Source organism: Lithobates pipiens, unplaced genomic scaffold, assembly GCF_037356315.1.
Source record: "Lithobates pipiens isolate NorthernLeopardFrog02 unplaced genomic scaffold, aLitPip1_a1.2 Scaffold_18, whole genome shotgun sequence".
Lineage (NCBI taxonomy): Eukaryota > Metazoa > Chordata > Amphibia > Anura > Ranidae > Lithobates > Lithobates pipiens.
This window is the reverse complement of record NW_027507758.1, coordinates 168177567-168194624: the sequence shown is the minus strand read 5'-3', so window position 1 is coordinate 168194624 and position 17058 is coordinate 168177567. Positions and strand designations below refer to the sequence as shown.

The 17058-nt window shown below is 43.7% G+C and overlaps 1 protein-coding gene across 1 annotated transcript in view; it reads left to right on the top strand.

Annotated features, from left to right (window-relative positions):
* The window catches only part of LOC143987557 (sulfotransferase 6B1-like), a 100043-nt gene that overhangs the window by 36264 nt on the left and 46721 nt on the right, over positions 1-17058 (top strand). Inside the window, exons 3-4 of the mRNA XM_077486359.1 lie at positions 7396-7505; positions 9113-9202. Coding sequence (XP_077342485.1) covers positions 7396-7505; positions 9113-9202 — 200 coding nt within the window. The remainder of the gene's footprint in view (positions 1-7395; positions 7506-9112; positions 9203-17058) is intronic.

The following is a 17058-nucleotide window of genomic DNA, read 5'->3' as shown; positions in this document are numbered from 1 at the left end:
TCTAACATGAAGCTCTTCCAAAGTATGTATTTTGAACTGGGAGAATGGGTGAGACAAAGTTGCTCTTGTGTCAGGGAGGAAAGTTGTAACATATTGATTTTTTTTTCTTTTCTTTTTTTATCTTCAGCATGGGATCAAGGCCCTTCCCAGCTTACTGAAGATAAAAAAAAAAAATCTATGAAAATCAAGGCAAAGGTTATACAGTTAGTAGCTACTGTACAAATTGGAAATACCTTGAGCATTTAAGCCTAGGTACACACATATGTGATGCGAGAATCAGCGTGATTACAGCGCTAGTTCCCGCATCGCATCTCTCCCGCAGCCAATTCACACTGCCCTCTGCGAACTGCTGCGGGTGTCAATACAATTTTAATGACACCCCCCAAATCGGTTCACAGATCACAGTGCAAACCCATGTGATCCAATTTCAGTGTGGGGGGAAAAAGTCCCTGCACTTTTTTTCTGTGAATCTAATGTGAGTTTAGCTATACAACTGTATGGCTGAACTCGCATCACACAGACATCGCATGTGATCGACACCTGCGGTGTGGGTGCAAATCACATGCTATGTCTGATATCGCATATATGTGAACCTAGGCTAATAGTTTCTTGTGGGTGATTTGGTCTATTATGTATAATATTTTAGATTTAGTGTGTTGCTATGCTTTAAATTGAATATCTTTAGAAAAAGAAGATAGAGTTTGAGATAGCAAGAACTGATTACTTAATAGAGAAGAAACCGTTAACAATAAGAAACAACTTGGAAAAATCCTAGGCAATAAGGTTGCCTAAGCCTGGGCTGCACCTTAGGTCACTAAATTGTATCACAGTTCATTCTAGTGTGCCCAATGAGCATTTAACATGAAGATTAGGGATGAGCTTGCTGTTCGTCTGTTCAGCGAATACTGAACGTTATGGGCCGTTCGCGGCAAATTCGTGTGCGCTCACGTCCCACAATGCACTGCGCCATCGCAGTGCATTGCTGGCTCATGATTGGCCAAGGATCCGCTGTGACCCCTCATGCTTGGCCAATCACAGCACCGGCAGGATGCCTGTGGCCAATTATAGCTCAGGGGGTTTAGTACACGCCCCACACTATGTAAGGCTGCTAAAGTGGGTGTTGTGTGCCTCCAGCACAGTATACACCTGTATCTACCCTTTATTGCTGGTGTTCTCTAATACAGGCATCTGCAGGAGTTAAAGTGGGTGTTGTGTGCCTCCAGCACAGTATACACCTGTAGCTACCCTTTATTGCTGGTGTTCTCTAATACAGGCATCTGCAAGAGTTAAAGTGGGTGTTGTGTGCCTCCAGCACAGTATACACCTGTAGCTACCCTTTATTGCTGGTGTTCTCTAATACAGGCATCTGCAGGAGTTAAAGTGGGTGTTGTGTGCCTCCTGCACAATATACACTACCCAATTGTTGGTTTTCCCATCTCCCTGCAGGCCATTACTATGTCTGGAAGGCCAATAAGGAGAGGCAGACAGTCACAAGCCAATAAAAGAGGGCAAGCAGGCTCTGTGTCTAGAGACAGCAGTGCTGGCCGTGGACGCGGTGCATCATCATCAGCACGTGGCCATGGGACACGCTTGTCCTTATTTTCGGCAGCTGGATGTGTTGAGCCGCATCATGCCGAAGACTTGGTAGAGTGGATGACCAAGCCCTCCTCATCCTTCTTATCCTCTCTCACCCAGGCTTAGAGTACTAGCAAAGCAGCTGGCAGCACATCCTCTTCCCTTGTCTCAATGTCCTCAGTCACTCCTATCCTAGACCCACCATGTCCTCCTGAGGAGTCCCCCGAACTGTTTGAGCACAGTGTTGGGTACATGCTCCAGGAGGATGCCCAGTGTTTTGAAGGCTCTGATGATGATACCCAGCTAGAGAAAGGCAGTAGCGTGAGCGCAGAGAGAGGGGATGCTGAAGAAGGACAGCAATCTGGCAGTCATGTTCCACCAGCTGCAGCATATTGCCAGGTTTGCTCCAGTGATGAAGAGGGAGGGGATGATGAGGTCACTGACTCCACATGGGTGCCTGATAGGAGAGAGGAGGAGGAGTAGGAGGCACGTCTCCGAGGCAGGATGCCCTCCGGGGGCCAGCTTAGGGGCAGCGCACTGACTGAATCACACCGCAGAGCTCCTCCTGTGCAGGGCGCTGCCTCTGCGCGTTATTCCAAAGAATTCTTTGGTGTGGGCCTTTTTTGAGACCAGTGTATCAGATTGCACCGCTGCTATTTGCAACATATGTCTCAAGCGTATCTCGCGTGGCCAAAACATCAGCCGCTTGGGCACCACATGCTTAACCAGACATATGTTGACCTGCCATGCAGCTCATTGGCAAGCGTACCTTAAAGACCCACACCAAAGAACAAAGCAGATCTCTCCTTGCTCCTCATCAGCTGGGATCTCCAACCTCACTAGACCTTCAGTCCTCTCTGAAACCTGCACTGAGAGGAATGAAGGTGTAGAATTAGGTGTGTCACAGCCAAGTACTTGCGGGCACTCTGCTAGCAGTACACCCATGTCCAATTGTAGCAGGCAAATTCCCCTGCCCCAGCTGCTGGACCGTCGAAAGAAGTTTACTCAGAGCCATCCACATGCCCAGCGGTTGAATGCTAGCTTGGCTAAATTGCTAGAACTTCAACTGCTGCCTTTTCAGTTGGTAGACTCTGCCCCCTTCCGTGAGTTTGTGCAATGTGCGGTTCCTCAGTGGCAGGTCCCCAAACGCCACTTTTTCTCATGGAAGGCGATTCCGGCTCTCTACCGGCATGTGTAAGGCAATGTCCATGCCTCGCTGGACAGGGCGGTCAGTGGTAAAGTGCATATTATCCTTCATGGCCCATTGGGTCACTCTTCTGGCAGCTGGGAAGGATGCAGGACAAGGTGCAGTAGTGTTGGAGGTTGTTCTGCCATCACGCCTCCAAAATGCTACTACTGGTTGTGACACACCTCTCTCCTCCACCCCCTCCTCTTCTTCTTCCTCCATGGCCTCTTCCAGTGCTTTGTCCTTGGAACCAGCAGTGCTCCGTAGGCGTTCAAGAGGCTACGCAAGTACGCAGGCAAAAATATGCCATGCCGTGCTTAAGCTGGTTTGTTTGGGGGACAGGAGCCACACTGGGGCAGATATTTTGTCAGCTCTGCAGGTGCAGGCCGAGAGGTGGTTGACGCCACGCCAGATTAAGCCCGGAATGGTGGTTTGCGACCAACCTCCTCTCCGCCCTACGACAGGCACAACTGACCCATGTGCCCTGTGTGGCTGACGTCCTTAACCTGGTGGTGCAGCGGTTCTTGGGCAGGTACCCGGGCTTACAGGATGTCCTGAGGCAGGCCAGGAAAGTCTATGTGCATTTCCGCCGATCATTTAATGCCAGTGCTCGGCTGGCTGAGCTCCAAAAGGAGTTGAACCTGCCCAAGAACCGCCTTATATGTGACATACCCACCAGGTGGAATTCAACGTTGGCCATGCTGCAGCAGCTGCACACACAGCAGAGGGCCATCAATGAGTACCTGTGCGACTACGGCACCAGGACAGGGTCAGGGGAGCTCTGTTTTTTTTCACCACACCAGTGGGGCATGATCAGGGATGCATGCATTGTCCTGTCACCATTTGAGGAGGCCACGAGGATGGTGAGCAGTGACAGTGCATGCATCAGTGGCACTGTACCTCTTGTCCACCTGTTGGAGCACACGCTGCGTGGAATAATGGACAGAGCACTTGAGGCAGAACAGAGGCAGGAAGAGGAGGACTTCCTTGCCTCTCAAGGCCCCCTTTTTCCAGACAGTGTTCCTGCTGTCCCACCTATCACACAGGAAGAGGATGAGGAGGAGGAGGCTTGTGTCAGCATGAAGGTGGAGCCTGGCACTCAGCATCAGCAGCAGCAGTCTTTTAGGGATGATTTACAGTCCCAAGAAACATGTGGACTTGTACGTGGCTGGGAGGAGGTGGCTGCGGATTATGTTGTCCTTAGTGACCCAGAGGATATTGATCTGTTCAGATACTATACCACTACGGGAGGTGTATGCTTTGCGCGTAGGTGTTAGCGGTACTGGCACTAACCTAGCGCTGCCTGGGGCGACGCAGACCCTGACCCTAAAACCTAATTGATATCACCCGCCGGGTGATCAGGGGGTTAAACCTTTATTGGGTAATAAATGGTGGGTGCCCTGATGCTATAAAAAGCAAACTAACTAACCAGAGTCACCCGTAACACTTATACGGTGATCACTGGTGAAAGGGTTAACTAGGGGCAATCAAGGGGTTAAAATCTTTATTAGGTAGTATATGGGGGTTTCTGACGCTATATAAAAACCTGACGGGGAACCTAAATAACTAACTGGCTAACCAGCGTCACCAGTGACACTTATACGGTGATCGCTGGTGAAAGGGTTAACTCTAGGGGCAATCAGGGGGGTTAGAATCTTTATTAGGTAGTATATGGGGGTACCTAACACTATAAAAACCTGGCGGTGAACATAAAAAATAACTAGCTACCTAGCGACACCAGTGACACGAATGCAGCGATCAGAAAAACGATCGCTTAGAGACACTGGCAAAAGGCGGTGAAATGGTTAACTAGGGGCAATCAGGGGGTTAAAACCTTTATTAGGTAGTATATGGGGGTCCCAGACGCTATATAAAAACCTGACGGGGAACCTAAATTACTAAATGACTAACTGGCTATCCATCATCACCAGTGACACTTATACGGTGATCGTTGGTGAAAGGGTTAACTCTAGGGGTAATCAGGGGGTTAAAACCTTTATTGGGTAGTATATGGGGGTACCTAATGCTATAAAAACCTGGCAGTGAACCTAAAAAAATAACTAGCTACCTAGCGGCACCAGTGACACTAATGCAGCGATCAGAAAAACGATCGCTTAGTGACACTGGCAAAAGGGGGTGAAAGGGTTAACTCTAGGGGCAATCAGGGGGTTAAACCTTTATTGAGGGGGGAAGGGGGCTACCCTGGACCTAACACTAACTGCCCTGACACGTTTTACTGTCACAACTGACATTTAATGCAGTGATCAGTAAATAAATGATCACTGCAATCAGTGACACTGTGACTGGGGGGGGGGGGTGATCGGGTGGTGATTTGTGTGCCTATGTGTACCTACGTGTCAGTGTAGTGTTGGTGCACACTTACTATGTCCTCTCCTCGCAGTCCGGTCAAAAAGACCGCCCCGAGGAGAGTGACATCACTTCCTCCCTGCCTGTGTTTACACTATACAGGCAGGGGAAGCTTCTCATTCGCCAGGAGCGATCGAGAGGGGATGGCCAGAAACCAACGGCCATCCCCTCATCCTGGATCGCTCCTGAAGCGAAACGGACAGCCGCAGCCAGCGGGAGGGGTCCGGTCGGACCCCCCACCCGCTGGAAGGCAAGTACGTACCGGTACGTGCTTGTGCCTGTCGGTGCCATTGTGCCGACGTATAATTACATGCGGCGGTCCTTAAGTGGTTAAAAATGTACCAGTTCAAAATTACAAACAGGTTCTACTTAACACAACAAACCTACACAGTCCCTATCTTGTTTGCACCGCCTGTATACTGCTGTTCTGAGTATATAGGGCCTGGAGCCCCACGTCTTTCCTTTTTTTCATTTAGGTACGGGGTTCCACTTAATATCCGTACAAGACCCAAAAGGGGCTGGTAATGGGCAGGGGGGCTACCCATGCCATTTTTTTCTCAATGATTTTCATCCGTATTGCCGGAACCAGACATGACATTAAAACCGCAAGCAGTTTTAAATTACTTTTTTTCCGTTAAATGTCATTTTGTGCAGGGACTGTTCTAAACACGGGAAACACGTGCCACTTCATAAGGCATACTATAGACGCCCCCCAGGCATGATATATAAAGGAATATTTCACTTCTTTTTTCACTTCAATCCTCATTAAAATCAGTGCTCCCGAAAAAACGGTAGTTTTTAAAAAATAAATTGCCATTGACCCATGTCCCCTGGGGCAGGAGCCGGGTCCCCAAACCCTTTTTAGGACAATATTTTGCTTATTAGCCATTAAAATTAGCACTTTTTATTTCGAACGTTCAAGTCCCATAGACTTCAATGGGGGTCTAAAGTTCACACAAATTTTCAGTCCGTTTGAAAGTTCTGGTGCGAACCGAACTGGGGGGTGTTCGGCTCATCCCTAATGAAGATCTTCTGAAGCTTAGTAAAGTAGAGTCAATATCAAGTCCAATCAGATTGGATTTTATCTGGTGCTTGTTTTTTGGGAACAGAAGCATCATCATATAGCTACATAGTTAATCTGGTTAAAAAAAGATACTCGTCCATCCAGTTCAACCAACATAGAGAAAACACACAAAAACACACACACAAACACCTCCATATATACTATCCTATACCCACAGTCAGGTAGGATACCCACACTTTCAAATTTGTCAGTCTTTGAGGGCCCAATCACACCCATGCATTGTGGTACTGTGCATTGGTGCACCGTAGTGCCATTCTTTGGCACTCCAATGTCCCTTCTCAACACAACTTGGTGCAAGTCCAATTCCAATGGTTCTGTGTGGTCCGCTGGGAGACATCAACATGTTACATAACATGCATTAAATGCCCTGGCATGAATGGGTTCTAAAGGTCCCCACCTTCCATCACCAGTATTTGGGGTCAGTAGATTAGCCCAACTTCTTCTCTTCCCAGGTATTGGTCACTGAGAATCTCAACCCTCTTTAAAGCAATTCTAAAGTCTAAACTTTTTTTTTTACCTTAATGCATTCTCCGCATTAGGGTAAAAATTGTCCTACCTGTTATGCCCCCCCCCCCCCCCCAGCCCCTCAAACACTTACCTGTCTCCTCTCACTGATCCTGCACTGTCCCTGACTGCTCTCTCTTCCTGGTCTCACAGGAGACACGTGAAGCAGCAGGAGACAGTCTTCTGCTGCTGTCAGTCAAATCCTGTGAGGAGAGAGCAGGGGGCACAGCTGAACTGTGCTGTGTGTGTCTATAGATGAACACAGCCCAGCCGGCTAACTGCTTTTTTTATTTTAAGACAAAAAACTTGAATATTATCACTTTAAAAGTATTAGTGGTCTGTTGTGTTTTCCCCGTTCCCCTGAAAAACATGATGATCAGTAGTGTTTCCTTCCTCCCCGTGAAAGCTCCTCTTTCTGCCTGGAAATAATATATATTTAACTGGCTAATAGATGAAAAAAGTTTTGTGTTTTTTTTTTTTTTTTGTCCTCAACATTATAAACATATAAAGAAGTCTTACGGAGTGAGGCATGTTGTAGGGTTTGAAAATTTAATTTAGCTACCTGTATGGATATGTGAAAAACATTTACTGGTTGTGTGACTTAAAGATCCTGATCAGAAGTATTGCAATGTACACAACTGTAAAATAATACACATGCTCTTTTTCCCATTATCTTTAGGTACTAACTGGTTATTCCAAATAGTAAATGAAATGGCGAGCGTACTTAAAAATCAAGAAACAGTGTTAGACCAACTTACACTTGAATTTGGAACCCCAGAACTAATGGAGGTCAGTTTTTAACAAATAAGTAAAAACTGTGTAAATTGTAAAAACGAATTAGATAGAGTTAGAGGTAATGCAGGAACATTCCAAGATTATTATTATTATTATTATACAGCATTTATACAGCACCAAAAGTTTGTGCAGCGCTTTACATTCTACATTTTATTCTTACTATAATTTATTAATGCAACACGAACCCAAGCAAACTCCTCCTACTGACATTCGCTCCAGGTGCAGACGCCAGCATCCTTACTTGAGGCTTCACAGCCTGTTTTCTACAGCGCATGCATGAGTTACGCTTTCTGAATGGTCCTCTCATATTCTAGGACACTCATAGGTCTTAGAAGGTGACGGGGGAGGGCAAAAAAATCAACGGAAGTGACGTATGTTGCTGTGGCACCGTGGGACAGATGTCCTGAAGAAAATATAAAAAAAGGAGTTTGCTAAGGAGTTAAATGTTTTCCTGGAACTGCACTTTAATTCAATGTAACTGAATTTGCAGCCGCTCTGGCCCAAAAAGGAATGACTAAATGTAGTTTGCTGGGAGGTAAACAACCCAAGCTCAGTCTAGTCTGTACGCACTTGGTGTTCTGTGAACGCAGCATTGCTGTTTCTGCCTTCTGCCGTTAGGTGTCACTGGTTCCTCTGGCACTAGAGAAAGAAACCACAGTAATACTGGGGTATGAATATTCATGTGGCCAACCACTAGGAGGTGTATTTCTGGCAGTGCTTTCTGGAAAGAGCATAAACATTTAGGGCTGACATTGTGAGGCTTTTCCCCCAGGCTTTGGCCTGGGGAGGTGTGCTGTTGAGTTGTTTGACCTGTTAAGCCTGTGTGGGGACTAATATGTGCCGGCTAATTGAGGCCAGGATTTGGGCCACAAGCTATCCTGGCTGAAAGGAAAAGGAAGCATTGAGAGTCAGGATTAGGGACTCTGCTAGAGGAAGGAGCTGGATGAAGCTGGATAAAGCTCAGAGAAGCCTGTTATCCACCTGAATTGTACTGTTTTTCAGTGCCTTTTTGACGTTTTTTTTTACACAGTATGAGCTGGAAACAAATCTGTAGCACTTAACCCTCTTTTCCTGTGTATTTGAAGGAAAAAAGTGAAGGGTGCCCAGTGTTTCTCAATTTCCCAATATTGGCATTGACTTAACCCTGGGGATAAGGCCAGCCCGCCCAACAGGGCACATGGGGGTGCTTCAGAATGAAATTTATATATATATATATATATATATATATATATATATATATATATATATATATATAAATTCTACATTGTTGTTTCCACCACATATAACTGTGTGGACAGCTCCAGTAGTTTTTGGGATGGGTGCCAATCAATATTCCCATATAAGAACCTTGAGCCGTCACTGATTCTCTTGAGAGTCTTAGGGACTATTTTAGTGAAATTAAGAGTAATGTAAAATAAAGGTAATGAGTGTAAACAAATGCAGCTGTTGTTTTCCTTCCATCATAATTTTGTGTATTAACTGCTGCTCACAATGTGAACAAAGTTCCTGGACTCTGCTATTTTAATGAACAAGTATTTGTATTTCTTTGCTAATATATTTTGAGTGTAACTAAAGGACTTACTTTTTCAAAATCCTATTAGAAACGTAAAGAACAACCTTCACCAAGGATCATGTCAACACATTTGAGGCATCACAATATACCAAGGTCATTCTTTGAAAAGAAGGTCAAGGTAAGTGCTAGATGAGTGTCCAGCTGTATCCAGAAAGTACTGATATTTAAATACAAAAAAATACAACAAAAATAGGCTTTGCACTAGAAATGTCCAATCCAAAGTGATAACACACTGACCAAGAAATCCCTTAATGAGAATGTTCATTGTGAAACAATCTGGCCAGCATCATGCTCCTTGGAGCTCAGTGATCAATGGGAAATTGAAAGCTGTGAAAACAAAAAGAAACAAAAAAAGTAGGCTTATGGTGTAATAACGATTTTAGTGGATATAAAATCGATACACTCACAAGTGAAGGTGAATAAACAGTGTCAAACAGTTCCTCCAAGAGCCTTAGCGAGGCACACATCCATGCATCAGAGTAGATGAGAAGACCACCGAATGGATTGAGGGGCTGGCTCCGCAGACACAGGGTCATCAAGCAGCTGCCGACAGGCAGCAAGTGAGCCACTCACTGACTAAAGAGACAACCGGTCAGGAGAGGGCTGCGGGGCGCCTCCAAAACTTGTCCCAGGGAGAGCTCTGGTGAAGCCAACTGACAAAGGATGCTGTAGTTGTCGGGATAACAGGTTTTAGAGGGTGTGGCCTCCTTCCTCATATCCGCCCCCTGTTATTCAAAGAGCCCTTTTGTAGTTGAAATTAATTGGCCTGGGCTTTTTAACCCTATAATGAAAATTTATTAAAATTCAACTGAAAAACATATGGGGGATAGTATGACAGAATTATACATATATATATATATATATATATATATATATATATATATATATATATATATATATATATATATATGTAATTTTTTTTTTTTCCCTTTCTTGGCAATACAATTAAATTAGAGATAAAAGATAATACATTCATCATACATTAAACATAAGATCATATATTTTAATAAAATTGGATAGGTAGAAAATAGTACTAGGATTGTTCTATAATTCATTCCTTGGTCCTTCTATATACATGCATATATATGTACACATACATATACAGATACATACACACACATGATGATTCTGTTATCATTATCTTGAGATATATATATATATTATATTATATTATATATACACACATATATATATATATATATATATAAACACACACATGGGTCCGTCCCATTCTCCACCCATCAGTAAACCAATGCTGATAGACCATTGGACAACAACAAGGGAAGAGATTGTAAGCTAAAGGTGGGATAATAAACCCATGCAATGCAATAGGATGTGTATGAAAAAAGTGACCCCCCTCCCATATAAGTACCAGTGACATCACTATGATGCCATAAGAATAATGTGTACTAGTACAGTTGTACAATAACTAACATACCTGGTGTCAAGCCAAATTAGTTTGCCTACAGCACAATGGAACAGACTCAAAATTTGTTGGCAAGGAGGGCTGAAAAAAGAGAATGGGAAAGAAGGGATGAGTTGTGATTAGATGATAGTACTAACCTCAAACTCCTCATTGAGTCCCCCTGGACTCAGAGTTCAGGGTGTATATCCAGAAGGTTTCGCGGTGACATAGTTGCAAAAACCTCTCGCCTTCCAGTAGCTGTGTCACGTACCTAGTAGTTGAGCCTGGAATGCAGGGAGCGGCCCCTCGTATCCCCTGGCTAATGAACCCCTGGAGATGGAGACAGGTATTCAAAAGTTCAGGGGGCACAAGTGCCTGGCAGATAGGACCGGTCCGGATAAGCAGCTGGGCACCGACAGCGAGTAGGTAGAGCTGATGGTACTTGACTGTAGCAGGCAGGCACAAGTGAGGAGACTGGCAGGCAGGAGCACGTCAGGAAGTACAGGAACCCCAACAGGTAAGCAGGAACAGCAGGGTCAGGTGCAGGCCGGGTCAGCAGGAATCGATCAGCAAGGTACAAGAGGATGAGGCAGAGACGTGGTCAGACAAGCAGAGGTCGTAGGCAGACAGCAACGGATCAGAGTCAAAGAACAAGCCGGGTATCAGGAATCAAGGTAACAGGTACAGGTACAGGAAGCAAGGTCACGGACACGCTGTAGACTGGACAGCACAGATGGAAGGGAGCAAGTGCCTTAAGAAGACCTTAGGGCGCCAAACGGTCGTACGACGGGTCAGCGCGCCCCCGCGAGTAGACGTGCGCCCGTTCGTGACCCACGTGCGTGTGCGCGCTTGTTCATGTTGACGCGAGTGCGTTCGTTAGCTTTAGCGCGCGTCAAGGGGAAACGACGGGTTCTCCACGACAGGTTCCTACGGGTAAGTCTCCTGTGTACGGCCGAAACGCCCGAGTGATCGTGACAAGCTGCATTGAAATAGCCTCTATTCCAAACAACTCCAGACCACCAGTGCACCCTATATGGTGAGTGCAGAAGTGGCGTGGTGCACTATGCTTGGTGACACCCTTCTCGATGAACCTTCTGTGTTCACCAAATCGTGTGTACATAGTACGGATAGTACAACCCAGACAGCATAGGCCGCAATAGCACTTCAACCCATACACCACATATTGTGTACCACATGCGATAAATAGATTGATCTGAAAGGATTTCCCATTGGAGTCCTTAAATTCTTTCTGGCCATATTTTATGAATATACACGCCATGCAATTGGAATTTTTGCACCTAAAGGTACCTTGAATGTTAAACATAGAAGGAATGTTACTAATTTTAGGTTTAGATAGTTTAATCTTAATTAGTGCTATACGACTCTTAATGTCGTATAGCACCTACGACTCGGGCGGCACAATGGTGTAGTGGTTAGCACTCTCACCTAGCAGTAAGAAGGGTCGCTGGTTCAAATCCCAAACCACGACACTACCTGCCTGGAGTTTGCATGTTCTCCCTGTGCTTGCGTGGGTTTCCTCCGGGTACTCCGGTTTCTTCCCACAATCCAAAGACATGCAGGTAGGTTAATTGGCTTCTGTCCAAAATTGGCCCTAGTATATGAAGGGGACCTTGGATTGTGGGCTCCTTAAGGGTAGGGACTGATGTGAGTGTGCAATGTACAGGAACAATTGTAGACACTCACTCAGGTTGAACTGGATGGAATGGTGTCTTTATTCAACCTTACTAACTATGAAACTATGTTTCGTGGCCTTCTAAATACAGTATTAGGTGTGGTGGGCAGTGTCTTGGATAGAGCTGGATCTTGTAACAATATTGGCCAATATTTCTTTATTGTGTTTTTAATTGCCCAGTGCTGGCTATTGTAGTTAGTGTTAAATTTATTGTAAAATCTCTGGGCGCTTTGGAGTTAGTGGGATTCTCTGCAACACCTTTTGGTACTTCTAAATACCAGTTGGACGCATTTTGAATATGTTCCTCACTATAACCTTTTTCAATAAATTTCTTCTGTAGGATTTTACCTTGCTCCAGATAATCTGCTGTATGGGTGCAGTTTCTCCTCAGTCTATGGTATTAACTGTATGGTATATTCTGTTTCCAACTTGCTAAATGGCAACTATTCTGGTCCAAATAAGAATTACCTGCAATATCTTTGAAATGGGTTTTGGATACAATGTTGAGATCCTCATCCCATGATAATACAAGATCCAAGAATACCAAATTCTTAGGATCAGAAACAAAAGTAAACTGAATATTATACAGATTACTACTGCAATATTCAACAAATTTTGAAAGCATATCTGGAGGCCCTTCCCAGATGATAATGATATCATCAATATATCTCCCATGGTATATCAGATATTGGCTGAAGGGGTTATTCCTCCAGCTGTGCCCTTCCTCCCAAAAGCCCATAAATAAGTTGACATAAAATGGAGCAAAATGGGCTCCCATAGATGTTCTGGATTTATGTAGGTAGTATGAGTCTTGTATGTGCACTATTCACTTTTTATTTATCTTTTATTAACTTGTACTCTATAATGGATTCACCAAATATGTCTTTCTAGTATTATTGATAAATGGCTACAGTTTTTGTTTTCAATTAATTTGAATCAATTGTATCCCAATACAACCTATCTTGAAGTTTTATTACTTTTCAGCCAGTAAACTAATGTACAAAATACCTTCTATAAAACACACGGGGGGTTAAAAAGCAAGAAAAATCATAATTAAGGAAACTAAAATGTTATCCAATACAAATAATAAATATATTAAAAAACACCATTTGATATGTGTGTAAAATATATATATATATATATATATATATATCAAGATAATGATAAAAGAATCAACATGTGTGTATATATGTGTATTTGTATGTGTACATATATATGCATGTATATAGAAAGAACCGAGGAATGAATTATAGAATAATCCTAGTACTATTTTCTACCTATCCAATTTTGTTGAAATGTATGATTTATTCTTATAATTATCTTTTATCTCTAATTTAATTGCCAAGACAGGGAGAAATATATATATATATATATATATATATATATATATATATATACAGTGCCTTGCGAAAGTATTCGGCCCCCTTGAACTTTTCAACCTTTTGCCACATTACAGGCTTCAAACATAAAGATATAAAATTTTAATTTTTTGTGAAGAATCACCAACAAGTGGGACACAATTGTGAAGTGGAACGAAATCTATTGGATATTTTAAACTTTTTTAGCAAATAAAAAACTGAAAAGTGGTGCGTGCAAAATTATTCGGCCCCTTTACTTTCAGTGCAGCAAACTCACTCCAGAAGTTCAGCGAGGATCTCTGAATGATCCAATGTTGACCTAAATGACTGATGGTGATAAATAGAATCCACCTGTGTGTAATCAAGTCTCTGTATAAATGCACCTGCTATATGATGCTCTCTGCGCTTTCAACAGAACCCTGAGACTATCATGAAGACCAAAGAACACACCAGGCAGGTCCGTAATACTGTTGTGGAGAAGTTTAAAGCCGGATTTGGATACAAAAAGATTTCCCAAGCTTTAAACATCCCAAGGAGCACTGTGCAAGCGATCATTTTGAAATGGAAGGAGTATCAGATCACTGCAAATCTACCAAGACCTGGCCGTCCCTCTAAACTTTCAGCTCAGACAAGGAGAAGACTGATCAGAGATGCAGCCAAGAGGCCCATGATCACTCTTGATGGACTGCAGAGAACTACAGCTGAGGTGGGAGAGTCTGTCCATAGGACAACAATCAGTCGTACACTGCACAAATCTGGCCTTTATGGAAGAGTGGCAAGAAGAAAGCCATTTCTCAAAGATATCCATAAAAAGTCTCGTCTAAAGTTTGCCACAAGCCACCTGGGAGACACACCAAACATGTGGAAGAAGGTGCTCTGGTCAGATGAAACCAAAATCGAACTTTTAGCCCACAATGCAAAACGATATGTTTGGCGTAAAAGCAACACAGCTCATCACCCTCAACACACCATCCCCACTGTCAAACATGGTTGTGGCAGCATCATGGTTTAGGCCTGCTTTTCTTCAGCAGGGACAGGGAAGATGGCTAAAATTGAGGGGAAGATGGATGCAGCCAAATACAGGACCATTCTGGATGAAAACCTGTTGGAGTCTGCAAAAGACCTGAAACTGGGACGGAGATTTATCTTCCAACAAGACAATGATCCCAAATATACAGCAAAATCTACAAAGGAATGGTTCACAAATAAACGTATCCAGGTGTTAGAATGGCCAAGTCAAAGTCCAGACCTGAATCCAATCGAGAATCTGTGGAAAGAGCTGAAAACTGCTGTTCACAAACGCTCTCCATCCTACCTCACTGAGCTCGAGCTGTTTTGCAAGGAAGAATGGGCAAGAATTTCAGTCTCTCGATGTGCAAAACTGATAGAGACATACCCCAAGCGACTTGCAGCTGTAATCGCAGCAAAAAGTGGCTCTACAAAGTATTAACGCAAGGGGGCCGAATAATTTTGCACGCCCCACTTTTCATTTTTTTATTAGTTAAAAAAGATTCAAAAATCCAATAGATTTTGTTCCACTTCACAATTGTGTCCCACTTGTTGGTGATTCTAAAAAGGTTGAAAAGTTAAAGGGGGCCGAATACATTCGCAAGGCACTGTATATATAATATGTAATTATTTTTTTAGGCATATTGTATGTATGCTACTCTTAAATATAATCTAGTTGTCCTACTATCCCCATATGTTTTTCAGTTGAAGTTCGGTAAATTTTTATTATAGGGTTAAAAAACCCAGGCCAATTCATTTCATCTACAAAAGGGCTCTCTGAATAACAAGGGGCAGATCTGAGGAAGGAGGCCACACCCTCCAAAACATGTTATCTTGGCGTCCTCTATCAGTTGGCTTCACTAGAGCTCTCCCTGGGACAAGTTTTGGAGGCGCCCCACAGCACGTGGACAGTGGAGGGCCAGATGCAGTGTCATCTAATGAAAGCAATTGTATTGTGATTACAAAAGTTCCTCTTTTCTCTTTCACATATTGGGGGAGGTGATTGTAGTCGTATTGATGCACTTGCTATAGAAACAATTGAGTTCTGACCGTGATACTTTTTTTATTTGCACTAACATACAATTTTTCAGGACAAGGACCCATTTTAGATAATCAGCAACAGAGTTGGTAGTGTCAAAGCAGGGCAGGCAAAAATAGGGTAGAACAAAAAAATACCAATTGCCTTAAATAAAACTTGACAGGCCAGTCAAACTGTCGCTTGCAAAACTGCCTAAAACTGACATTGGCTGATGCTGCCACACCCACCTTTTAAAGCCTGGTGAATGTATTAACTCACAACCAAGTGGCTGCTCTACAAACTTCCCAGATACCTTATCTGAAAGCCCAGCATGCATTTACCACTCTGGTAGAATGTGCTATAACTGGAAGCTATGGTTCTCTGTGATTGATGAGTATGTGTCAGAAACCACGAAGCAGACTGAGACAGAAGTACAATCAAATCACACTTGTTTATTAATAAAAATAAAAAGGTAAATAGAAAAAAGCGTAGTCAAGCATAGCCAGACAGAGTCCTGTAGCCAGATCGGGTAGTCAGTCAGTCAAAAGTTCATTAACCAGGAGATGGTTCCCTGTGATATGACCAACATGAAGGCAAATGAAAAAGTGCAGGAAGGCTTTAAATAGGCAGGTCAGACGAGCATCATCAGGAACAGCTGGTAACTGTGGAAAGAGAAGAGAGCTGGCAATTAGCTGAGCGGCCAGCCCAGAGAGGAAGGGCTAAGCCAGCCCTGACAGTATGTTTGGACAATAGTTTGTTGGATCCAGAATGACGTAGTAGCAGTTGACACTGCAAGACACATATATGGGCCCTCTATTACCACAAACACGGATTCTGTCTTACAAATCCTGGATGTGGCAGTGAAATATACCCTAATCATCCTGATTACTGTACATCCAAGGCTATTTCCTTAGAGTAGACTGGCTTAGAAAGGCACAACGTCTTAATTAAAATCCAAAGCGGATACTACTTTTGGTAGGAGAGAGAGTCTTGGACAGAGGTTGACCTTATCTTCATGAAGGCCAAACAATGTGCAGGACTTTATGTGTTGAAGCAATGGATTTTTAGGAATGCCACTTTCTCATAGAATGTTAGCAACAGAGAAGTAAGTCCACAGTTTGGTCATACTTCTCTTCAGAGTGACAGGAATGCATTTAGTTCTGCACTCCTGTGACACAGAATGAGCCAACAGCAGGCTAAAGCCCACTTTCAGTTGATGTCACAGAGTTGGTTCAGGCTCTGCCTAAGACACCAGTGAGCACTGAAATGGCAGAGCAGAGAGCCAGTGACTGATAGCCACTGCTGTCTGCTTAGTGAAGATTGAGAACTGAGCGATCAGTGGTGATGGGATTGCTGGGTTCTCGGTTTTAGAGCCTGCGGAGTACTGACATTGCTGCTGTCTGCTGTACCTCCTTCACTAATTTCTCACTAATACAGTAGATGTATTACTGTTCAAATCCACAGGTGAAAACAAATGGGGAAAAGCCAAACA